This window comes from Typopeltis vanoorti, chromosome 13 (genome assembly GCF_054136105.1).
Source record: "Typopeltis vanoorti isolate ZY-2024b chromosome 13, IOZ_Tvanoo_1.0, whole genome shotgun sequence".
NCBI classification, from domain to species: Eukaryota; Metazoa; Arthropoda; class Arachnida; order Uropygi; family Thelyphonidae; genus Typopeltis; species Typopeltis vanoorti.
Genome location: NC_143561.1, coordinates 84,433,080 through 84,459,273, shown reverse-complemented (window position 1 = coordinate 84,459,273; position 26,194 = coordinate 84,433,080). Strand labels below are relative to the sequence as shown.

The following is a 26,194-nucleotide window of genomic DNA, read 5'->3' as shown; positions in this document are numbered from 1 at the left end:
ATATGATTGAGACTTTTAAACTGTTGAGAGGTGGTTACAGGATTGACACTGGGGAGTTCTTTCGCTTGGTTGAACAGCGGGAAGGAGTGATGACAAGAGGCCATCCATGGAAGTTACGAAAGGAAACTGTGAGCAAGAGGGTGAGGAGTGGTTTCTTTGTGTGGAGGGTGGTTGAACCATGGAATTCATTGCCTGATGGAGTGGTGAGAGCGAGAAAGGTCAATGAGTTTAAGGAGTGGTATGATAGACTTTGTGTTTCTTAGCGGGGGGGGACCTCCCCTCAATGAGTTGACAGACTTTTTCTTGGGAAGGACCTCCCACGATGAGTCTTTTGACTCCATGGAGGCCTGAATAATAATAATAATAATAATAATAACATATCTATGCTTTAAAGACTTTCAAAAAGTGTTTGACACAGCAAGCGATGAAAAGGTAATTGAAATATTAAAAGACATTGAAATTCATACAAAAGTCTCCATGACAGTAATAGAATTATACTGGAATAAGAAGACACAAATTATAAACAAAATTAATAATGAAACAAGATATCAAAAGAGGAGTGAGACAAGGGTGTATAATATCCCCTATACTTTTCAACATATACAGTGAAATGGTAATGAAAGAATATGAAGAAATTGAAATGGGAATAAAAATAAATAGCATTAAAATTAACAATATTAGATTTGCTGATGATTTGGGGTTCACAGTGAAATCAGAAATAGTTATAAAATATGTTTGAAATACTAATCAAAAAGAGTCAGAATTAAATGCTTAGTATTAAATAAAACTAAAACCAAGCATATCGTAATAAGGAAAAAACAGCAACAAAACACAAATTTAGAGTATCAACAGAATTCATTCAAAATGTAGAGGCTTATAATTATTTAGGAGTAATGATTACAGAAGATTGAACAACAGTTATGGAAATAAAATCTAGAATAGCTAAGACAAAAGAACATTTTGGAATAATATATAAACAGATTAAATAAGAATAATAAAATCTTATGTATGGTCCACATTGAATTATGGATGTGAGACATGGACATATACAAAATTCATAATCAGGAAACTGCAAGCTTTTGAGATGTGGTGCTATAGGAGAGTTGTTAAAGTTTTCCCATTGGTTATACTATAAATTAAAGAGGCCAAGAAATTATATTCTTGGTTTAATCCTTTATCCAAGTGTAAGCAAAGTACTGAAATTACTTCAGGTCCAAAGTTTATTTACTTATACTTGGATAAAGGATTAAACCAAGAATATAATTAACTGGCATCTTTAATTTATAGTATAACCAAGTGGAAAAACTTCCAACATCTATCTGTAATCCAGAAATAATAATAATAATAATAATAATAATTTTAATAATAATGTGTGACACCTTTTGGCTACTCATATATGGAAATATGACTTCTGCATTACTTCAACCTTGGTATCACTTCTGGGTTTGGCTCCCACAGATGAAATTTATTACCAGTTCAACAACTTATATATAAGAACTTTGAAACCTTAGAAGAATGGAAAATAGGGCCACTTTCTTTTTCTTATAAAGCCATAGTACTGAAAACCATAATTGTTCCTGTTCAGTTGTACATAATAAATATTACATACATCACAGAAGCTGAAGAAAAGCAATTATAATAGTAAGCCTGTAAAAGATTTTGTCCAGCCAATACCAATAAGTTAAAAAGGAATTTCTTCAGCTATCAAAGAAGCATGGATGATTTCGGCTTCCAGTCTTAAAATTCTGTATTTAAGCAATACAGCTTCAAAAATCCATAAAATATTGCAGACCAATCACACATGTGCAGCCTATCCCCTGTACTATCTGGGTTTTCATCTTCCCCCTTTTTGGAGTAAATGATTATTACTATTATTCGTGACACCTCCAAGGAGTCCGAAGACTCATCACGGGAGGACACCTATTGTACAACTCTCAATTATAAAGGTCCAAAAGCTGAGATTGTCCCTGAATACTACAACACTCTGTGCTGCTTAACTCTAAGACTGCTACAGCACTTTGGCATTAACATTCTTTCCATTAAAAAAAAAAAAAAAAAAAGTAAAATTTTGTATAAAGAAATCTTTAATATCTTTTGCCACGAACGTCCACAGTTTGGTACTGACAACAATACTTTGTTTCATAACTTATTGACATTCCAAGGATACCCTAGCAGGAGGGATCTTGCTTGGAGAATTGCATATTGTCACCTTCAGTCAATACCATCAAACGAAGGTACTTTAACATCAGAGATCTAGTCTGTGACATCTGTTATCAATTGGAAATAGTAGAACATGCATTCTCCAGCTGTCCTCTTACCCTGCATATTTGGAACCGATTATGTAATGTGTTGGACATTCCCTTACAAAAGAACAGACTATTTTTTGCAGCACCTGTCAGCAATGGGAAGAAAATTTTGCTTTTTATAATTAATGAATTAAAATACCATTTATGGAAGGTTAGAAAGAAACATGAATTTGAAAACCAGCAATATGACATCCAAATGCTTTATAATATTTTATTATGGAAATTTTATTGTTCAGCCAGATGATTTTTGTATTTAGAAAGAAACATTCTAGGAGATATCAGATTTTTTGATTAGATGGTGTAGACCACCCACATTATGCAATATTCAACAGGGGAGATAAAATTCTGTCTATTCTTACTATGAGAGGTTTTTTTAAATAGTTCCATTCTCTTAATCAGTGTTATCTTATAGTCAGTTACAGAGATGACTGAAGAGCAATCACAGGCAGAGAAGGCCAACTCAAGGTGGTTAACTCAGATGAGGCTAACCACATGGGTATCAGTCATCTTTGCACTTTAGTTTCAATTGGTCTTTTGGTTGTTCATCTATATGAGATTGGTGAAAAAAGAAAACTGATAGCTTTTGACTATATGATGATATAAGAGCTGAGGCCTTTTCTTTATTTCTCATAGTATCTATCTGTCTTTTCTTTCTCCCCTCCACTCCACAAGAATGATTCCCAAGACAGAAGTCTCCAACTATAGGCCAGTCTATATAAATGTGGTTGTGGTCAAGGTGTTGGAGAGATTGGTAAAGAATAGAATACAGAATTGGGTTGATGGACCTGGCATTCCTTGATGGTCAGCATGGATTTGTAAAGGGTAGGTCCTATGTTGAGTAATTTATTTGCATTTTATGATATGGTGACAGGTGTGTTAGATAAGGGAGAATCATATATGGTGATATTTTTAGACTTTGCAAAAGCATTTGATAGATTACCACATGATAGGTTGGTGTACAAGCAGAGAATGGGAATAGATAGTATTGGTTAGATGGATCAGAGATTGGCTCTCTGAATGATACCAGCAGGTTGTATATGATGGAGCAGTGTCTCAAAAAAAGAGTAACCATTGGCATGCCCCAGGATTCTGTTCTTAGGCCCCCTCCTGCTGTTTAACTTGTTTGTAAACGATATATCATGCTAGCCTCGACCTCGATTGGTCGAGGCTAGCAGGTGAACGGACGTGCTATCGGAGAGCTCCTGAGAGATTTGTGTTTTTTGTTGATTTATTGGTGTTTTGGATTCAATTTAATGGACTTAAGTGTTTAATTTTGGTATATTATTGGAGCTTTATTAGCGTGGTTAGTGTACTAAAGTGTTTTATAACATAATCTGTCGGGAAGTCGCCGCTAGATGAATTCGTAATGAGTAGTGTTCGTGCAAGCTCCAGATAAGATAACTATCATTTTCAGTTATCGATACAAATTACTGAATATTGTGTAGTTTTGTTTTGTTTGCCTTGCGTATTTTAGTGCGTCTATTTTTGGTGTGTTATAACGTATAATTTGACAAAACACGTTACAGATAAGTATGGCACCTGTGCGAAGGAAAATGGCGGCCAGTAATGAAGGTTCGCCATCGTTATCAAAGAACGGTAGCATAAAAGAAATGAGTCAGTGTACTAGCTGTGAAATGTACGCTTTGCGGAGTGTGGTTAGATGATAATAAAGGATTGAATGTGTGTAGAAAATGTAGGGAGAATGCGGAATTGAAGTGTATTTCGGATCGTGAGTGTGATATTTTTGTCAACCTTCAGAATGAAGGAAATAGGGATATGACAAGAAACGGCAAGGTTGTACATGAAAATTGTGAGAGTGTGAATGTAGAAAGTGTGAATTATAGTATAAATGGTTTCTTAGAGAACAAAAAAGATGAGATAGATGCATTGAGTGAGATCGCGTTGTTGAATAGTGCGATAGAAAGAGCAAAACAGCAGCTACAGTGCATGAACAAAAGTAGACTGAATGAACCAACCAATAATAAAAGGTATGACAGGAAAAATAGACGTATGAATGTGAACATGAACAAAATGAAGGATAGAGTGCTGTATGGAGACTCGTTAGTACGAGGTGTGTTAGTAGAGGATTTGACAAAATCGTACCAACCTCGTGCGACCATAAAGGACGTAACTGCGTCTATTAGAGAGCAAAAGGAAAGGGTGAAAGAAATGATTGTTGTGGCAGGTACGAATGATTTGAAAGGAGATAAAATGGAAATGATAGAAGACCTGAATGAATTGTTTGAGGTAGCAAAAGAAAAGAGTGAGAGAGTTAGAATGATTAGTCTTTTGCCACGGTATGACAGTGAAATGTTTAAAAGGAGGGCTATAATTGCAAATGACTTTATGCGTGGGTTATGTATGACGAGTGGTGTGGAATTTGTGGAGTGAGTTTGATGGGCGAAAGGATCTATATAAGATGGATGGCTTGCATTTGAATGGTTACAGTGTAAGAAGACTTGAGAAAGTGTTGCTGAATGTAGTGGATGTGCAAATTCAGGGAAACTAGATTTGTTAGGGGCGGGGAGTAGAGATACAGTCCTTATGGAGGCAGTTGAATGTAAGAATGAATATAATATGCCAGAGCAAATAAGGACAACAAATCTGAGTGGGATAGTTAATATAAGGCATCAAGGTAGGGTTGGGGCTAATGGGGGTCTTAAATTCATGTACACTAATACTAGGAGTATTAGGAACAAGAAGGAAGAGTTTTTGGCCATGGTTGGCATTTCCAGACCACAGGTTATAGGTATTAGTGAAACATGGCTGACTGTAGATGATATAACTAGTGGGATTGAATGTGATGGGTATAGTGTGTTCAGGAATGACAGAGAGAATAAAATGGGGGGAGGAGTATTGTTGATGATAGCTGATGAGCTCCAGCCAAGGAGAATAGAAGTTGAATTGCAGGATAGAGAAAAGAGCACATTTGAGGCCATTTGGTGTGAGATTGTGGCTAGCAGAACTAAATATACAATTGGGTGCTGCTATAGACCAGGTGATGGAAAAGATGGTGGTGACAGTATGCACAAGCAAATAGAAGAAATGGGTGGAAGGAGGGTGATTATTATGGGAGATTTCAACTATGGTCGCATTGATTGGAGTGAGGAGTGGACACACGGGAGGAAGGAACTGGATTTTATGCGGTTATTAAGGGATAACTATCTGCGACAGCATGTAATGGAAAATACTAGGGGTCAGAGAGTGCTTGACCTAGTAATTACATCTGAGGATTTGGCTGTAACAAATATGACCACATTGCCACCAATCGGTGAGAGTGATCATAGGGTCTTAACTTGGGAGGTGGCTAAAGGTGTAGAATTTTCAATTAAGACAGGGTACATGTGGAATTATCGGGCTGGAAAGTATGACAAGCTTAGGAGTTTGATTGGTTCAGTGCCATGGCATGTACAACTGCAAGGACTAGAAGTTGATAGTGCATGGGAGGTAGTTAAGAAGTGCTTGCATGAAGCAATGGCTGACTGTATACCTAGAGTCTGAATAATAAATCAAGTAGGGGTTAAATGGATGAATAACACCATTAACCTTGAGTTGCAAAAAAAGAAACAACTATGGAGGGAATTTAAGGAGAAGGGTGACCGGCAGGCACATGAACGGTATAAAGCGCAGGCCAGAAGGGTGACGAGTGTGGTAAGAAAAGCAAAAAAGGATTACGAAAGAACATTGGCCATGCAGGCTAAAGAGAATCCAACAGTTTTTTAGATATGTAGCAAGTAAAAGGAAAAATGTACATGGCAGATTGATTTTAAAGAATGCCGATGGTAGGGAGGTAACTGAATCAGTTGAGATAGTTGAGTTACTGAGTGAGCACTTTGCAAGTATATATCATCCAGGTGGTGACATTGCAGAAACGAATAAACCAGTAGATTATACGGGAATTGTGGTTAATGAAGTGGAGGTGAGTAGTCTATTGCATAACCTCAATGTCAATACATCTGTGGGATTGGATGGTATACCAGCTCGTGTTGTACGAGAAGCAGCTAAAGAATTGTCAGTACCCTTGACCGTTTTGTTTAATTTGAGTCTCGGGTCTGGGTTAGTCCCGAGCGGTTGGAAAGAGGGGAAAATAGTTCCACTGCATAAAGGTGGTTCCAAGACTGCTGTTGTAAATTACCGACCGATTAGCATATCAGGAATCATTGTCAAGGTCTTAGAGAAAATAGTTGAGAGGAAAATACAAGATTGGATAGAAGAAAATGGGATACTGTATCGGGGACAGCATGGTTTTGTGAAGGGTAGGTCATGCCTCGGTAACTTGCTCACGTATTATAACACAGTGACGGCTGAACTGGATAAGGGTAATGGGTTTACGGGGATTCTACTGGACCTTGCCAAGGCCTTTGACAGGATTCCACATGGAATTCTAATCAGTAAATTGCAGCATATGGGAATGGACATAGGGTTGGTGAGATGGATAGGAGGGTGGTTGACGGAGAGATATCAGAGAGTGGTTTACTCGGGAGTAGAGTCCACAAGACGGCCTGTGACTAGTGGTGTGCCACAAGGATCTGTTCTTGGACCACTGCTGTTTAATTTGTTCATAAATGATATAGGAAATGATCTGAGAGGAACAGTTCATTTGTTTGCGGATGATGCGAAGTTGGGTAGGGCAATAGTGAATGCAGATGACGTCAAAATTTTGCAGTATGATTTGGATAGATTGGAGGTCTGGGCTAAGGAGAATGGATGTCAGTTTAATGTGGCAAAATGTAAGGTTATGCATTTTGGGTGAAAAGATTGGCGGCAGTTTACTGCATTGGTGGAACCCTGCTCCAGGAAATTGATGAGGCACGAGATTTAGGAGTGTTGGTAGATAAGGAATTGAAATTTAGAGGACACATTGCAAAAGTGACCAAAACAGCTCATCAAATCACTTGGTTGCTGAAGAATACGTTGACAAGCAGAGACAAGCAGGTTATTGTTCCTCTCTATCGAGCCTTGATAAGACCCCATCTAGACTACTGTGCTCAGATTTGGTCACCTAGGTTTCTTCTTGATGGGGAGGAGGTGGAGAGGATCCAGAGGCGAGTGACCAAGATGATAGCAGGTCTGTGGAATGAACCGTATGAGAACAGGTTGAGGATTTGTGGGTTGCAAAAATTGGTTGATAGGCGGAGGAGGGGAGATATGATTGAGACATTCAAATTACTGAAGGGTTTCTATAAAATTAATTCAGAAGATATTTTTGAGAACAGGGCTGGTTGTGGGAGGACTAGGGGACATCCATGGAAACTGGGCAAAAGTGTGGTTAGTAAAGGTGTTAGAGCTGGGTTCTTTACTTTTAGAGTAGTGAATGAGTGAAATGCGCTCCCTGAGTCTGTGGTGGATGCTGTGACAGTGAATGAGTTTAAGGCGAGGTATGATAGATACTGTATGAATGTCAAATAGTTGTGATGAATATGATTTGGGGCCTCCCTCGATGAGTCTAATGACTCCCTGGAGTTGCCCGTAATAATAGTAATAGATTGACTGGGGATCTTCAGTTATTTGCTGATGATGCAAAGTTGGGAAGAATTATAAGTAGTTCTGCCGATGTTAAATCCCTTTCAGAAGATTTGAATAGACATTTTACTTGGACAAAAGAGTGAAGTGAGGTTGTAGTTTTAATATCAATAAGTGCAAGTCGTTGCATTCTTGAGTTCAGAAATATAAGGCTGTGTACCAAAGAAAAAGGGAAAAAACATGGAACAATTTCCAAAAATCTATTCCTAATTAAAATTATTTTTTTAAAAAATTTATGTTGTGTCATGTCTTCTATTTCTACACTAATTATGAATTAGCAATCATTGCAGATGCTCAGTCATAGGTCGTATGCGATGCATAGTGTGCATTCTCAAATCGTCTACTCAACTTGCCCCAAGATTAAATGCTAAGTGCGCTACTACTGTGTGTACTATATCAATGGTGCCATACTGCATTAAGTGGATGAGATTAAAGATTTGGGAGTGATGATTCACAGTAGGCTGAAGTTTAGAGCGTATATTGCTAGTGTTGCAAAGGCTGCACATTGTAGTGCTACTATGATAAGAAGTACTTTAACATGTAAGGATAAGGAAGTGGTTGTGCCACAATATAAGGCACTGTTCAGACCACACTTGGACTATTGTGCTCAGATCTGGCCACCTGGTTTTCAGTGTGTTGTGGAGACATTGGAGAGGGTCCAGAGATGAGTGACTAAGACAATGTCAGGAGTTTGGAATGCTGGTTATGGAGAGAGGTTGAAGTAATGTGGATTGCAGAGTTTGGTGGATAGGAGGAAGAGAGATGAGATGATAGACATTTAAGTTAGTTAGAGGATTTTATCAGATTAATCCGGAAAGGATTATAAAAAGAGTAGAAGGTGAGAGGGGATGAATCAGAGGTCATTTCTCGAAGTTATATAAAAGTATGGTGAAGAGGGGGTGTGAGGAGTAGATTTTTTACTTGGAGAATTGTCAGTGAATGGAAGGCATTACCAGAGTGTGTTGTTAATGCAAGGAGTGTTAAGGACTTTAAGATTCTATATGATAAATATGTTGTCAGTTGAATGAACCTCCCACAATGAGTCTGTTGACTCTGTTCAGGGTGTAATCATAATAATAATACTATCAGGCTCTCTTGCATCCCTATACTAACTACTTTAGGCCTGTGATGAGCACTCTTTACATTTTCACCTTAATAAAGGTTAAGACCTGTCTGGGTAGTGGTCTTTCCCATAATACATGTCCGTAAGGGTATGTGCTTTGTGTAATGGGATACTAAGGCAAGTGATGAAAAGTCATAAACTTCTATATACAAGTTGCTCAATCCTGAAATTACTCCAGGTGCAAAGTTTGTTTGCTTATACTTGGATAAAGGATTAAACCCTAAATATAAGTTCTGCATCTTTAATTTGTGCTATAGAAGAGCACTGAATATTTCTTGGAATGAGAAAAAAAAATTAATGAAGAGGTATTGAAGTTAATGGGAACCAAAAGAGCACTTGTGAAAGACCTTATAAAGAGAAAGTGCATGATGACAGGACATATATTAACCCAGCGTTAGTAAGGTGGGGTGTCACGGACCCCAAAGATATAGAAAGAAATAACTGTGACACCACCACCTTACTAACGCCAGATTAAGAGGATCAGCAGGGAAAATGTCTCTGAAAATTCTGGAGGGAAAATTAGAGGAATGATCTAGAACTTCTGGTAGATCAAGAACTTCTTGAGTTGATAATGTAAAGAAATGTATTGAGAACATGAGCTGTTACGAGATTGAAAGAATGGCAGAGTAATGGATATTCTGGCATACCATGATTGCTAACCTCCAACTTGGAGAAGCAACTTAAGAAGAAGAAATGTTGGAGAGCATCCAGAAGTGATTGACCAAAATAATTTCTGATTTCTGGAATGTTGAATATTCATTTTTTTTTGTTAAACAGAAAACCAAAAATTCATCTTCTGTTAGACATTGCAAAACATGCATATATCCATAGTTGAATTTTATTATTGATGGTTTTTGTGATAAAACCTAAAAATCATTGCTGTGATGTTTCCTTTTCCCTCTTGAATTGAAAAATGCTGCATATTTCTGTTATTACCATGCCATTCTTAGGTGTGTTTCACAAAAATGCATATGCATCTATTGGGTACTTATGCATTTTTAAAATTAATTATGATCCCATCATTCAGTCTTCCCCATGACTTATGCAACTGGATGCACATTGTGCATGATGGATGGTTCTCTGTCTTCTAACTATGCAACTACTCGGGGTCCTGCAAGGGTATACTGCTGTAACCTTTGCTATGATACGGTATGACCTTTGCTGTCTTTGCACCAACAAACTATAAACCAGTCAACTCCTGCAAGGTCCCACATTAGTGACCTGCTCCAGTTGACCACCAATCCAATACGCCATTTTCTGAAGACGGTATGCTACATTCCTCCTTTTCATTTGACACATCATCACCACTTCACAGAACAACAACCTCTGCAAGCCTAAATTCTGATCTCCAAACCATTCTGCAAGCCTAAATTCTGATCTCCAAACCATTCTGCAAACAAAATTTCCCACAGAAAAGAACCATATTCTCCCAGCCTTACCTTTTGACAACACCCAAATCTGTGGGCAAGATGAGATCTCTCTCCTTGGGATTACCTCAACATCAAGACTCTCTTGGCATAAACACATTACTATCATTGCCTCCTTGCATCCAAAAAATTAGGTTTCCTCTTTCACTCAAGCATTACTTTACCTCTAAATAACTATTAACCCTATACAAATCACAATTCTGCACATCCATCAGTTACTGCTCACTCTCTGGGTAGGTGCTCCCAAGAGCTCTCTAAAAATACTCAATGCAGTACAGAAGAGAGCAAGCAGACTGAATAACAAATAATTTTTTACTGACTCACTCCAACCAATCTCACACAGGTGTTTAGTATCCACTGCATGCATGCATGCATCTTCTATAAAAAATTTTTTTCTATAAATGTTCATCAAACTATCATCAATAATTCCCCCCCCCCTCTCTCTCTCTCTCTCTCTCTCTCTACCAAATCCATTGAAACATTTGCAGCTACCACCAACATCCCTTCATACTCATAGAAGAAGTTTCTCTTCCTTATCCTTCATTCCTGTTGCTTTATTCTGAAACATCCTTCTCTTTGATATGTTCCTCAAAGATTATAATGCACAGGCCTTTGAACCCAATGTGAACAAGTTCCTCCTTTCCCAAATCTCTTTCTCCCCCAAAAAAAATCTACATAGCCCTTTAGATTAGTTTTGTCTCTACACATATTAATTTTTGCACTAGCTGGATAGGTTTTAATGAAATGTGGCACTTAGGATAGCTGCTAAAATTTGTCTACTTAATTTTGGTTTAAATCAGATTATTCAGAGGGAAAATGCAGCTGATGACAAGCCATTCAGCCTAACTTGTGAAGTTGATTTGATTATGCAAAACAATTCAAAATAATGATACAAATGATACTAATTGAATCTCCCTTATACAGAAGTTGAGTCAAGACTGAAGATTGAACTGCTTCCTCAGCCTCCAAAAGTAAGATAGGGCTAAAATAGCTTTATATACTTCTTATAGTGAAATAAAAGGCATTAGCAGATTTATTTCTTTTATATGTACTCTAAAAATTATGTTGATGATAAACTTTTCATAATGTCTAAGCTATTGATCTAAGGCATTGTTGATTCCAAAATATGTATGAATGAAATGTATAAATAGCTGGTTTGGGCTTTAAAGCCTAAATTTTATAATATACTGACAGAAAATTCAAAGATAAAATAGCAATATTCCACCAAAAAATAATAATAGTAATAAATAAATAAAAGAAAAAAAATAATAAAAATTTTTAGATATATCATTTTTCAAGAAGAAATTGTGGGAGGTGGGGATAATCAAAGAGATAACACAGATGAAAACATATATACAGCTAAATAATAATAATCAATCATTACATAAAGAACACACACATACACATAGGAGAAAAACTGGAGAACTTACAGAAATAAATTACTATTATACAGACATCTCCACGGAGTCAGAAGACTCATTGCAGGATACAACACACTAATCATCATTCACATAATACCTATTCTACACCTCTCCTTAACCATTTGATACCTCTCATTTGATACTTATTTCATATCTCAGAAAATCAATTCTGCTCATTCACCACTCTCCAAGCAAAAACGTCTGCATAATCTTACTAATCACAATTTTTAAACAACTTCCAGAGATTGATCCCTTGTTGTTTCCCCATCATTATAAAATAAATTAAAAATTATAGAAATAAATAATATAAATAAAATAAAAAAATAAGAGTTAAAATAAATAAATAAATAGAAAAAGGAAGGCAAGACTGTACTGCTTCATAAAGCAGGTGACAGAACTCAAGCATCAAATTATAGGCCAATCTGTGTGTCAGGTGTTATGGTTAAGTTGTTGTAGAAGCTCGTGAGAACTAGGATCCAGAATTGGGTTGACAACAATGGTATTATCTTTTGATGGACAGCATGGATTTGCTAAAAGGAGGCCATGTTTTAGTAATCTACTTATTACAATAAGGCAGGGGTCTTCAACGCATGGCCTGCAGAGCTCTTTGCCGTGACCCGCCGGCCACTTCAAAAAAATAACTACTTAACATTAAAACGCGATTAAATAAAAAAAAACAATTTCAATGCAGCCCGTGGGCCACTAAGCTATACTGCGGTATTTAGAATTGTAAGATGCTTTCTAGATTCACAAGGAATGCTGTGCATTTGATACTTTACATAAAATCCTATAAAAATAAATATTAAGTAGACATGCTTCTTCAGCCATCTACCAGCACCAAGCAGTACTTAAGTACTAGTACTAACGTTGCAGGTAGATGGCCGAAGCAGTAGTTCGTTCAAGTGCACTGTCTATTGCCTTTCAGATATATCTCACAGGTTCTTGCTACTTCGTTATTTTCATATAAATACAGTCACTCAGTCAGTTGTGAACAGTGTGATATTCGTCGTGTCAGCCATAACCTATTGTAGTTTTATATTGCCCGACTTTTTTTTCATTAGTGTGAGACATATTCAGTGGATAATAACCATTACACGCCCATTTTGGATCATTTTTTGGGTTCATCTTCCATCACTATGGCATCTATGAGTAAAAAGTGTAAATCAAGTGATTCTTGTCGGGTTTTTAATGAAAAGTGGACCAATTTGTACTTTTTTGTGCCGATCGATGATAGGCCTGTGTGTTTAATTTGTCATGAGTCAGTGTCAGTATCAAAAGAATACAATATAAAACGACACTGAGACAAAGCATGCATCCAATTTCGATCACCTTCAAGGGCTGCTTTGTGTGGACAAAGTGAACCGTCTCCAAATTGATTTAAAATGCCAACAGAGTACGTTTAAAAGGCAGAGGGAAGAGAGCAAAGTGTGCATTCAAAATAAGTTATGTAATAGCTGAAAAAATTGCTAAAAAATCAAAAGCCTTCTTGGATGGCGAGTTTGGGAAAGAGTGTCTCATCGCTGCTGGGGATATTCTGTGCCCAAATAATAAGGAAGTGTTTAAAAAAACAGAGTTTTCTGGGGTACTGTAGCACAATGTGTCGAAAAACTTGCCAATGACGTTGAAGGAAAATTTAAAAAACAGTTGTCTGAATTTACGTCATATTCACTTGCTTTAGATGAGAGCAGAGATGTGAAGGATACAGAACAACTGGCTATCTTTGTCTGTGGCATTGATCAACAATTCACTGTGACAGAGGAACTGCTAGCGCTCGTACCTATGAAGGGAACGACAAAAGGCACTGATATTCTTGAAGCTGCCAAGAAAACGCTCCAGTGTTTCGACCTCAGCTTAACCAACCTTGAGGGCGTGGTAACTGATGGTGCCCCTGATATGGTGGGAAAGAATGATACTTTCTTTCTGTTGCTTTCTTTCTTTTTGTCACATACTTTCTGTTGCACTTCTACAGAAAGAACCAGAACTAGAAGGAAAAGATTTCATCCATTACCACTGTTTAATCCACCAGGAGCATTTGTCTGCAAAATCTCTTGGATTTGAGTGTCATTAAAGTTATTGTGACTGTCATCAACATTGTTAGGGCAAGAGGATTGAATCATCAATTCCAAGAGTTTTTAACACAAGAGTGTGAAGCGGATCATGGCGATGTGGTTTATTATAGTGATGTGCGTTGGTTGAGCAGAGGGAAGGTTCTTACAAGAGTCTTTGACTTAAGGAACGAAATACAGCAGTTCATGCAAACCAATGGGAATCCGATTGCAGAATTAACGATCCAAAGTGGATGACAGACTTTGCCTTTGTGACTGGCATCTCATTGCATATGAATGACCTAAATACGCAACTGCAATCCAAAGATCAACTGGTTCATACTCTGATCACATCAAAGCTTTTGTGACCAAGCTCAAACTTTGGGAGGTACAACTCACAAAAAAAGACTTAACTCATTTTCAGCTTCTCGCTGAGTCCAACTATTCATCTCTTGATGAATATGCTACAAAATTAGCCGTGTTGTGAAGAGACAACTCTTCTTTGAGAGAAAAATTATTCAATGTGCCCTTGCTCATATTTTACAAAGATTACATTTCTGAGGATATATTCCCTATCCTTCGCCAGCATGCTTTGCAGATGTCTGCTTTGTTAGGAAGCACATACTTATGTGAGCAGTTCTTCTTCAGAATGAAGCATGTGAGGTCCAAGACAAGAACTCAGATTATGGACCAACATCTTGAGAATACTCTGCGCATAGCTACTTCCAACATTGACAAGCTGGTCAAGGAAAAACATTGCCAAGTTGCCCATTGACATTGTAAAAAATGAATGTTTTCTTCATTAAATTATCTTTTTTCAAGTATTGATTGTATTTACTTATCATGAATCCAACTCCTACTTATGCTCTTAAAGCTGAGTTTGTTTATTTTTATAGGATTTTATGTAAAGTATCAAATGCACAGCATTCCTTGTGAATCTGGAAAGCATCTTACAATTCTAAATACCGCAGTATAGCTTAGTGGCCCTCGGGCTTCATTGAAATTTTTAATGCCGCCCACACTGTCTGAAAGGTTGAAGACCCCTGCAATAAGGTGACAGCTGCATTGAATGAGGGAGATGGATACCCAGAGTATACTTAGTTTGCAAAAGGCTTTTGATAGATTACTGCATGATAAGTTGATAGTTAAACTAGAGTGCATGGGATTAGATATTAGACTAGTGCATTGGATTGGAAATCGGTTATCTGATAGATGTCAGCAAGTTGTGTATGGGGGAGCAATATCCCAGAAGATGAAAGCCACTAGTGGTGGGCTTTGGGTCTGTTTTTCTGTTTAACGTGTATGTTGATATTGGGAACGATTTCAATAGGGATATTCAGTTTAGAGATGCTGTAAAGTTGGGATGAATTATGAAAAGTAGAGCAGATCTTGTGGCCTTACAAGAAGGCTTGAATAGATTGACTAAATGGGCATGGGAGTGGGGATACTAGTTCACTGTTGCAAAATGCAAGGTTTTAAAATTTAGAAAACAAAGATGGGATGTAGAATTTACTCTTGGTGGGGATATATTGTTGGAGGTAGAGGAAATAAGAAATCTTGGAGTGATTATGGATAAGGATTTAAAGAAGAAAACATATTGTCCAATATGGGGGGACAACACCACAAATTCTGGCAATGATGCAGAGGACAATGACTTGTAAGGCAATTCTGAATCCATTGTATAAGGCCTTGATTAGGCCACGTATGAACTATTGTGCATAGATTTGGTCACCTGGTTTTCAAAAGGATGAAGAGGTGTTGGAGAGGTCCAGAGGCAATCGACCAAAATAGTTTCTAATCTCTGGAAATTTAAATATGAAGAAAGATTGAGAAGATGCAGTTTACAGAATCTAGTGGATAGGAGAAGGAGGGGGTGATATGATAGAGACGTACAAGTTGGTAAGGGGTTGTTATAGTCCCACCACTGTAGTTCTATTGGTATTTTTCAATATGCTGAGCATTGCCTGTTCATGTACTTCAATTTTGACATGCATGTGTGTGTCACATCAACTGTAAAATATCAGCCTGGATGATACACTTTGGAAAAATTATCACTCAGCGACTTAATAATTTCTTTTTCCTCTATCACCTTCCTGCTATCAGCATCGATTAGTCATCCTTCTGTAGTCATTTGTCCTCTTGCTTGCTATATTACAAAAAACATTTTGTACCTACTATGGCCCTTCTTAACTAATTTTCTCTCATAATCTGATTTGGCCATTCATGCTAATCATCCTTCTTGCTTGCACCTTATACTGCTCATGAGTATGCTGATCACTTTTCTCTTTATATTCCTTCCACGATGTTTTCTCTTTTTGTAGCTCCTGCTTAATATCTCTACTCATTCAGTTAACTCCCATGGGGATTAAGTGAATGGGAGGGGATGTTTAATCACACAGATAGACTTTGAAGTCAGAACTGCTTCACAGGCAGCAAACAGTGCATGGACGTGTTGTCATGCAACAGAAACCAATTGTTGTGGAAGAGTTCTTTCCTAACATGTCACATGCAGGCATACAGATGTTTACTCCTAAATAATACTGATCATTCACCATGGTGCCCTCAGGAACAAATTCCTGGTAGATAATTCCAGCAGCATCATAAAAAAAACAATGATCATTGTCTTGATACATGATTTTTGCAACCAGACTTTCTTCTGTGTGGGAGAAGACATTCCATGTTCTGGCGTTTCATTTCCAGATCAAACTCAAAACACCAACTTACATCACCAGTGTTCCTCGTACACAAAATCATGTGGATAATTCCAGCAGCATAAAAAAAAAAACTGCCCACAGCGTGGTTCATCCTCCAGGGACTCCCTCCCCCTCTTTAAATTTTAAATGTTGGAAACCAGCAGAACACCTGTGCACAGCTCAGACAGTCATTGCCATAAACTTTTTTTTCAGGTCTTGGTACACTTCTGTAGTAGTTTTCCCTAATTTACAGTAAAATTTTATCACAGCTCTTTACTCCAGAATGCAACTTCTGATACACTCCACTCGCACACTCTTACTTCAACAATTGCCGCATGAAAGCTGCTGTGTCACCTGACTCAAAAGTTGCACTTGCGATTATAACACATTCTAGAGGTGAAAACTGTAAACACGTTTATTACTTTTATTCAAAGGGCTGTCATGTAAAAAAGCAATCTCATTACTTAACAGGTACATGGTGTACATTTAATGTCATACTATATACATCTCATAAGTTATCTTTCTTGTGTCTTTTATCCAGTGGCTTGAAAACGTTTTGTGTCCAGAACATGGCTTCCAGATAACCCTTATCCTCACCCATCAGTAGTTATACAATTGGTTAAGTATTTAATTGGTGGGATTTATATATATATATATGTTGGGCCCATATACAGGAGGTTGGCTGGTCAACCTATAGTACGTTAGTACCGTATATGGGTGATGGGTTGTGAAAGGAGAAACTTGTTTACATTTGATTTGAATGCCTGTATATTGTATTCCTCGGGAAATACGTCAGGGGGAAGACTGCTCCACAGTACTGCAGTAGTACTGTACGAGTAGTAAGAGGTGTACTGTAAAAGGATGTTGGGCGGCAGCTGTACGTGTTCCAATGGGCTTGGTACAGGGTGGGGGAATTATTGATGCTGTTTCAGATGACCCTTTCCCGTGAAAGTATTTATAGAATATACAGAGACCAAGCATCTATGTGAAAGTGGGGGGGGGGAGCGAGTTGATGAGGAATGGATCATTTATTAGTCTAATTGCTCTCCTCTGTATCGAGTCAAGCATTTTGAGGGAGCTTTTTGGAGCCCCACTCCAGATGTGAGAGCAGTATTCAAGAGCTGGGCGAATTTGTGACTTGTATAGTGTTAACAGCTGTTTAAGGTGAAGTAGCATCTTGAGCGAAAGAGAAAACCTAGTTTTTTGGAAGGTGAGGATGCAATGGTTGTGATGTGTTTATGCCAGGAGAGGCTTGATGTCAAGGTAATTCCGAGAAGAGAAATTTCATCTTGTCTGTGAATTTGAGTGTTATCGAAAACAATGCTGGGAGAAATTGGTTCTTTTTTGTGAGAAATAAGAACTGGGTTTTACTAGCGTTGAAGTTGACAAGGTTGTCTGAGCCCCATCGGAGGATGGCTTGGAGGTCAGAATTAAGGGCAGTGGTGATTGATGTTCTGTGGATTGAAGTGAGTTGTGTAGGGAGGGGTTTGTCAAATGAAAGGGAGGAATGTAGTGGGCTATCATCTGCAAAACTGTGTATTGGGTTAGAGGTCAACTGAAGTAGGTCATTGATATATAGAAGGAAGAGGGTCGGTGAGAGAACTGAGCCTTGAGGATCCCGGCATTAGTTGGATGGTGAGAGGACAGGGATCTACCATCATACATAGTGTGCATCCAGACAGGAAGCTGGCAATCCATCTGCAGAAATCCTGAGGCAGTCCAAATGATGGGAGTTTGCTTAGTAAGCCTTTGTGCCAGACTCAGTCAAAGGCTTTGGAGATATCAAGTGCAACTACTTGGGATTCGCCGAATTTCTCCATAGCACTTGTCCAGTGATGGGTGATGTATGAGAGTAGATCTCCTGTTAAACGGCTTTGGCAGAATCCGTACTGGTGGTCGCTTAATAGCCGAGTACCTTCAAGGTAGATTAGGATTTGAGAGTTGATGATTTTCTCCATTACTTTAGATAGGACTGAAGTGAGTGATAGAGGGTGGTAGTTAGATGGCAGTGATTTGTCACCCTTTTTAGGAATGGATTGAATATAGGCCAGTTTCCAGGTTTAGGGATATATACCAGTGGAGTAAGAGAGTGTGTACAGGTGACATAGGATAGGAGTTAGTTCAGAAGCACAGACCTTCAGAATAATTGGAGGAATTCCATCTGGGCCAGGAGACTTTTTTGTGTCTAATTTAGACAGCAGGTCTGTGATGTCTTTTTGGCAAAAGGATATAGGGAGCATTGTATTATGTTGGGCAGTTGAAATGACTGGAAGGCATTTGCCATTGTCAGTTATGTGTGCATTGGAGGCAAAGTGTGATGCCAGGAGGTTAGCTTTTTCTATGGGTGATGTTGCAAATGAGCCATCTGGGTATGATAGAGGTGTGAATAGTGTAGAGCAAAAGTTGTATGGCCAATTGCTTTGTCAAGGGACCAAAAGACATGGCTTCCGTTTGGACAGGCTGCAAGCTTCCTGCTTTTTGCCTGTTCAAAATCTGGAAGTATTGATAGTTTTTTTTCATTTGTTTCGGGCTTCCGTGTAGGTATTGAATGAGGATGGGATTCTTGATTTGAGCCACTTGTGGTATGCCTGATTTTTCATCTGTACTGCCTTGGCACATTTTTTGGAGAACCAGGGTTTAGTTAGGGGACGGCAGGTCTGAGTAGTGTGGGGAATATACGCTTTCATGCCAGCAAGGATCACTTTGGTGATGCATTCGGCGCATATGTCTGGACTCGAAGACTGGAAACAATAGTCTAACCATGGGAATGAAGCATAATAGTCTCAGAGACTGTCCCATTTGGCACTATTATAATGCCAAACTACTCTTGTGTGGGAATAACTATGTAGGCGTTGTTGCATTGGGGAGGAGATAAGCACTAAGTTGTGGTCAGAATTATCCAGGGGACTTACTACATTCACTGCATATTTGGAGGGGTCATTAGTAAGGAAGAGATCTAGGGTATTTGGGGAGTGGTTTGGGTTATCTGGTATTCTGGTCAGTTTTTGAACAATTTGCGGGAGGTCATTAGTGACTGCAAATGTTTCAGCATCTCTGCCTGCAGGATCTGTATGACTGGAAGAGGAAAGCCAATTGGTGTTATGGACGTTGAAATCGCCCAGGAGGATGATTTCGCTGTTTGGAGAGTGGGACTAGAGAAACTCAACTTTTAAGGAGAGGAAATGAAAGAGCTCTGAGTGATTGGTGGTGTTAGGAGAGCAATAGAGACAGCAGATGAATTTGACTGAGGGGGAAAGGGATATCTTCAGCCAAAGAAGGTCGAAGTCGGGCGAGTCCAAGATAGTTGTTATCTGGCAGGGTATATCAGAGCGGATATATGCACAGATGCCACCCTTGGTCGAAAGGAGTTGAATAGAGTATAGTTAGGAAGGTTGAGATAAATAGTGCTAGGGGAGGTGAGATTTGAGTTTCGGTTAAAAAAGAGTAGTGGGGTTTGGTGGACTGCAGGTGGTAGTGGATGCTGTTGAGGTTACAGTTGAGATCACGGATGTTAGTGAAGTGGATATGCAAGGTTCTGTAAGGCATGGATTTGACCCCAAGGGTTCTGCACGTTTCCTATGCAGTGCCTGCATGCTGGTGTTCTTGGTGGCTACTGGTGTCATTTTTTGTACTAGTTTGGATTGTTTGAAGTCTATTACCCAACTGTTGTCTCCATTTTTGCGTTTTTCTTCTAGTTGTTTTCGGAGTTGGCGTCTTTGTTCTCTCTGGGCAAAGATTAAATCAGGTCGAGCACATATGAGCGACTGGGGCAAGTGTTCTTTAGCTTGTTGTTTATCACTGCTATAAATTTGGTTGTGCTTATTGGAGAGTCGCAGGTCACTTTCACAAGACGTGGATAGTTTGTTCTGTCCATTCTTTTGTTTATGGGTCCGATACGATGGCATTTGATGTTTCTGGGATCGAAATTACATTCTCAGTTACGATAAAATGCGGGAGCACAAATTTAATATTGATTATTCGCTGGTACACCTATTACTGGTTGTATACAGGGTGTTCGGGATAAATTTGACAGTTTCGTAAGGAAAAAGAAAATCTTCTTTGTATCTATTAAATTTAATGAATTGACAAAAAAACATTACAGGCAGAGTTAATTACAATACTATCAACAAGATTTACTCAAAATAACCACCATTAGCATCGATCACAGCTTCAATTCTGCTTCGGAACCTCGAACAAGCTGATGCTACAGTCTCCCTGGGAAGGGCCGCAAAAACTGTTTTAATTTTATCCATTAACTGGGCTTTTGTATTACTGGAAGTGCGATTGGTGTCTTTTTCAACTGCGCCCCATACAAAATAATCCATGGGGTTAAGGTCTGGGGAGTTTGGAGGCCAAACATTTGGACTGGTGAAGTCGTAGAAATTTTCAGACAACCATTTTTGACTTTTCCCAGAGGTGTGGCAAGGGGCCGAATCCTGCTGCCATACATACGGCCTACCATTGGCTACCCTTGTTATCCAGGGCTTGACTACAGTTAGCAACTCCACGAACAAAGCCCGAATTCCAATGCCAGGGTTCTTCAATACCTGTTCCTGCAGATTTGCGAGGAATTCTGCTGTACGAACGCAATCAGATCGTCTGCTAGGGATCTTTGTTCTTGCTACATCCTCGTAGTCACCATTGCAAGGCTCTAGTTCATGCCTGATTGTTTTTACTGTATTCAGGGAGCATTGGGCAGCAGTCGTAATATCCTTATTTTGATGGCGGGCACGAATCATCATGATACAAGTTATTCTCTTCCATGATTCAGGTGGGTTCCAGCTATCCATCCTTTCTGACATCTTGTATATGAATGAAGAAGGGTCCAAACTTTTAAATGAAGAGAAGTGTGTGTTAATACATGTAACTTACGGAAAAATATAATTAAATATAATTATAAATATGTCAAATTTATCCCGAACACCCTGTATATATATATATATATACAGGGTATCCCATAATTCTTAGTGCAGTTTTAAACTTTAATAGGTCCAACATTATAAAAGGTACAGATTTAGAGTATATAATAGCTTAAAGAGTATGTAATTAAGTTTTATCTACAATGATTTGTTTCTTATTTGTGCTCAACGTGACTGCCATCTTGTGTGATGCATGTAACTAGGCAATTTTCGAAGTTCCAAAAAACTTAGTAGTTGCTGAGCAGTGACTGCATTAATTGCATTTGTAATTTTAGTTTTAAGGTCATCAAGAGAAGCAGATTTCTCTTGCTGACTCTCACAGATAACATCACCCTCATCTGCCCAATGCTGTATACGGTCCCTCACTAATTTCATTTCTCCAAGATCTTAACAACTACTGATGACACACAAACTGGCCTATAATTGGACACTTCCGGTCTGCTTCTGCCCTTATGAAATTGCATTATCTTACCTTTCTTCCATTCCCTGGTCACCTTTTCCATAGCCAGACTTTCATTGAAAAGTCAGGTCAAAGGAGCTGTCAGTTCTTTAGCACATCTCTCAAAACTCATGGTGAAATACCATAGAGTCCCACAGCTTTACTGACATCCAGAGTACTCAGTATTTGGAACACACTCTCCTCCTGCACCTCTAAACCTTGAACCTGCCCTATCCCTCCAGTATTAAAATTTACTCCTCCAGGATGAAATACTCCAATAAAGTGTTCAACTTTATTGGAGGGGTGATATATCACCCCTCCAATAAATTCTTTTGGCCACCAATTCCTCTCCTTTATTCCGGATACTCCCGGCATTAGTATAAAGCATAAAAATGCCACTGCTTATATACCTGCATTATTCCCTCTAGATGTCACTGGGCTCGGTGTTACCTGATGTCGTCCCCCTTCTCCCACGTACCCATTCCCATAAGAGGCCACCCCTGCTACCATCCACCTTGGGCATTCTAGTTTCCCTGCATTGACACACCAACTTGTTCAGAACAGCAATCTCTCCAGATGCCTAGGTCCTTCCTCATTCAAATGCAAGCTGTCTCTTGCATGCAATTCCTCTCTGTCCTCAAACACCCTCCAAGCTTCCATATTAAATTTTCCAGCAATGAGGTTTAAATAGTATGCAGAATATCACAATTCATCTTCAATATTAGTCAGGATTATTAAATGTAATATTTGCATATAAAACATACATATGAGTGCATTATTTTTCAGTTTGAATATTTGTGGACAGTTTGTTATGAAATTATTCATTCAGATGATATGTGAAATATCTGTTTTGTACAAGAAATGTGAATCTCAAAGGAAAAAAAAAAAGTTCAAGTAAGCACTAATGTACATATAAATAGCTTTTCTTTTATTTATGCTTAATTTCTATGTTTATTACTAATAAAAAAAAAAAAAATTCATATGCAGGTATGAAGCCATCTGTAGGATCAGAAGAGAATGTTTGTCTTATAGACAGACTCTTAGCTGATATCAAAAAAGGAGATTTTCAGTTGAAGAAGACAAAACTGTCAACATGACAAGGAATGTAGAGTTTTGTTTATTATTTAAATGTAAAAAAATTGTGTGCCCTTCTGAGTTTAATATCCTTTTATTGTTATTTTAAGTGTCATTTTATATATTTAATTTCATATTTCATTGTCACGAAAACAGATTTGGCCTGTAAATCATAATCTAAAGCAATGTGTATATATATATATGTTTCTTTTTTAATTGCTATCGAACATTAATCTCTTCCATTACATTATTATCCAAATTTTTAGGGAGATTGTGTGTGTGTGTGTGTGTGGTGTGTGTACATTTGCTCACGTGTACTGTGATATTTTAAAGCTTGTATACACATAGCATATGTATATATTTATAAAATAAAATACTAATTTTGTATTTCCAATAGACCAAATTATATAGGATAAAATATTTAAATGAAATATCAGATTAGCTTTCTGGGTGATAAATTTATTTTACAAAGAATTTCTTGTTTAAAAGCTGATTGTTTTATTACTTTCTTTCAATGAATAAAATTCCAAATTAAGTAAAGAGAATTTTATTTTGCTCTGTCTTTATAATTAAATGTTTTTCATTATTCTAATGACAAAAACATATTAAGCCATTTGGCTTACTTTTGGTAGTTTTTTTCCTTCTATTATTGATCAGTTACTTCTTTCGATATCTTCAGCTTTTGTATGCACATTTTCAAAATTATAGATTATTTTATAATTGTATGTACAGTATATTTCATCTTGTATTTTAGGAATTAATATTTTATTCATTTTTTTAACTCCTCCCTTTTTTATTTTTAACAGTGCATTTATTTGTTTTTGAAATGCACTAGATTTGAATAACCTGATTTTAGATTTGAGTTTACTGTTCCTATGTTATATCCCTGTCTTCCATTTTGACCTGGCTGACAGAAGATGTGCTCAGAGGATAGAATATAAAGGAGATACTATATAATGAAAGAGATGCAATGTTGCTTGTAAAAATGGAAAAATTGTGAACATTGCAAGAACATAATAATAATAGGGCCAAAGTTTTGTGAAATGTGCATAAATGGGATAAAATATATAGTTGAAAGGTACTTTAGGAATGGGGAGGAAAGTGAGCATGCGATGCATAAACAAATTATTCAGTTTAGTACAAAATGATATGGAAGATGATATATGATCCCAGGAGGTCCAAATATTTGGGCCTCCTAGGATCATTCCCTCTAATTAGAAACAAAACAGCAATTTCATTTATGATTGTATACTCTGCTATCATCATATTAACATCTTTAATTACAGTACTTTCTTCCACATGCTACCTAAGGTAACTTAATTTACCATAATATGAAGTAATTAAAGATATAATCTAGAGTGTTAACATATTAACTGAGGAATATTATTGTTTTGGTAAACCCCATGGAGTCAACAGGACTCACCTTGGAAAACCCACTCAACCAGTCATGTCTATCAAAATGGTGATAGACATGGCTTATATCCATCAATCCAACCCTATATTGTATTTCTATCCATTTCCAACACTTTGATCACAACTGCAGATATACAGACTGGTCTATAATTGGAAACGTCTGTTCTCAAGCCATGCTTGAGGAGAGCTATTATTTTGCCTTCCTTCTACTTCATAGGAACCTTCCCTGCTGCAAGACTTTCATTAAATAACAGGTCAAGGGCATGGGTAACTCTTTTGCACATTCTTTAAAAATATGTAGTGATATGTCATTCATTCCCACAGGCTTATTAACATCTAACTCAAGCAATACTTCTAATGAATACACCTCTGATTCTTTCACCTTTAATTCTCCTAATCCTTGCTTCTCTTCTACATGTTGCACAGCATCATTCACACCACTATGGATGTACACTGATGAAGTGTTCATTAAATAATTCTGTTATATCATTTGCTATGGTTACTCTGCTATCATAACTATCCATAAATGTCAACTTTTCTTAATTATTTTTCCTCTTGCTTACCACATAGTAGAAAAATTCTCTTGGGTTAGCTTTGACATAACTGGCCAATCACTTCTCATATTCTACTTTTTTTTTTTTTTAACCATGCTCATCACTTTTCTGGCCTGCACTGATTATTCTTCATGCATCTGTTAACTGTAAATTGTCTTGTACTTCATCCATAATAACTTCTTTTGTAATACTGCTTGCTTGATTTTACTGTTCATCCATCTCCCTCCTACTCTATTTATTTGCTTAACTCTTGGTATGCAGTTATGCATTGCTTGTGTAAAATACTGCCTTATCATATCCCATGCACTGTCAACATCTTTTCTACACAATTCATCAATCCAATATATTGATGCTAGTTGACTACGGAGCTTTTCTTAATAATCACCCACTTTATAGGTCCGCATCTAGACCTTCTTGATAACAACTTTTTCCTGATTTACTACTTTTGAAACCATCACCACCCACAATACAAGGAAAGAGCTGTCAACAGAAACAGGTATATTGTTATATCCTTATAATAATGTATCTGCTCTGGTTCAATATATATATATATATATATATATATATATATATAAATGATCACTTTTATCAACAGGTGGCAGCATTGATATTATTCGTTACACTTCCAAGGAGGCTGAAGACTCGTTGCAGGAGGACACCTACTGTACAATTCTCTGTCTCCACCACTACACCGCCCACAAATGGTATTTTTTTGCCTGTAAATTGTGTGTGTTCTGAAGGGCCGATTTTTCTGTATGCAGGATGAAAAACCCAAGTTCCTGGGAGCAAAAACCCTGCTGCCTCATCTCATTCACAACTGCATATTTGTAAAGAGCACTGTCATATTGTATTCCCAGAGTTAGTAAGATAAATAGGATAGGAATGAAATGAATGGCAGTATATTTAAGAAAGAACTACTTTTTTTTTCTTTTTTGTTATTTATTAGACAATACAAGGAAAGAGCTATCAACAGAAACAGGCATATTGTTATATAATTATAATAATGTATCTGCTCTGGTTCAATATATATATATATAAGTAAACCTAATTCCTTTTAATCCCCAGAGCTGTCTTTTAGTCCTCACTTGGGAAATCAGTTGGCCAATCTCCATCTTTATTGCTAACATTGAGTTTTCTAGATGGTTTGGATGAACTGTAGCTAATATAAGGATACAGGATAGCTGCTGATCTCATGTCCTTAATAGTAACCAGTATATTATCATTTTATTTATGTTTATTTTGTGTTATATGATCATT

At 37.6% G+C, this 26,194-nt stretch overlaps 1 protein-coding gene across 1 annotated transcript in view; it reads left to right on the top strand.

Moving 5' to 3' along the window:
* The window catches only part of LOC150100324 (inverted formin-2-like), a 319,787-nt gene extending 296,771 nt beyond the window's left edge, over positions 1-23,016 (top strand). The window contains exon 14 of the mRNA XM_090402638.1: positions 22,884-23,016. Coding sequence (XP_090258764.1) covers positions 22,884-22,993 — 110 coding nt within the window. The 3' untranslated portion in view covers positions 22,994-23,016. The remainder of the gene's footprint in view (positions 1-22,883) is intronic.
* Positions 23,017-26,194: the final 3,178 nt, after the last annotated feature.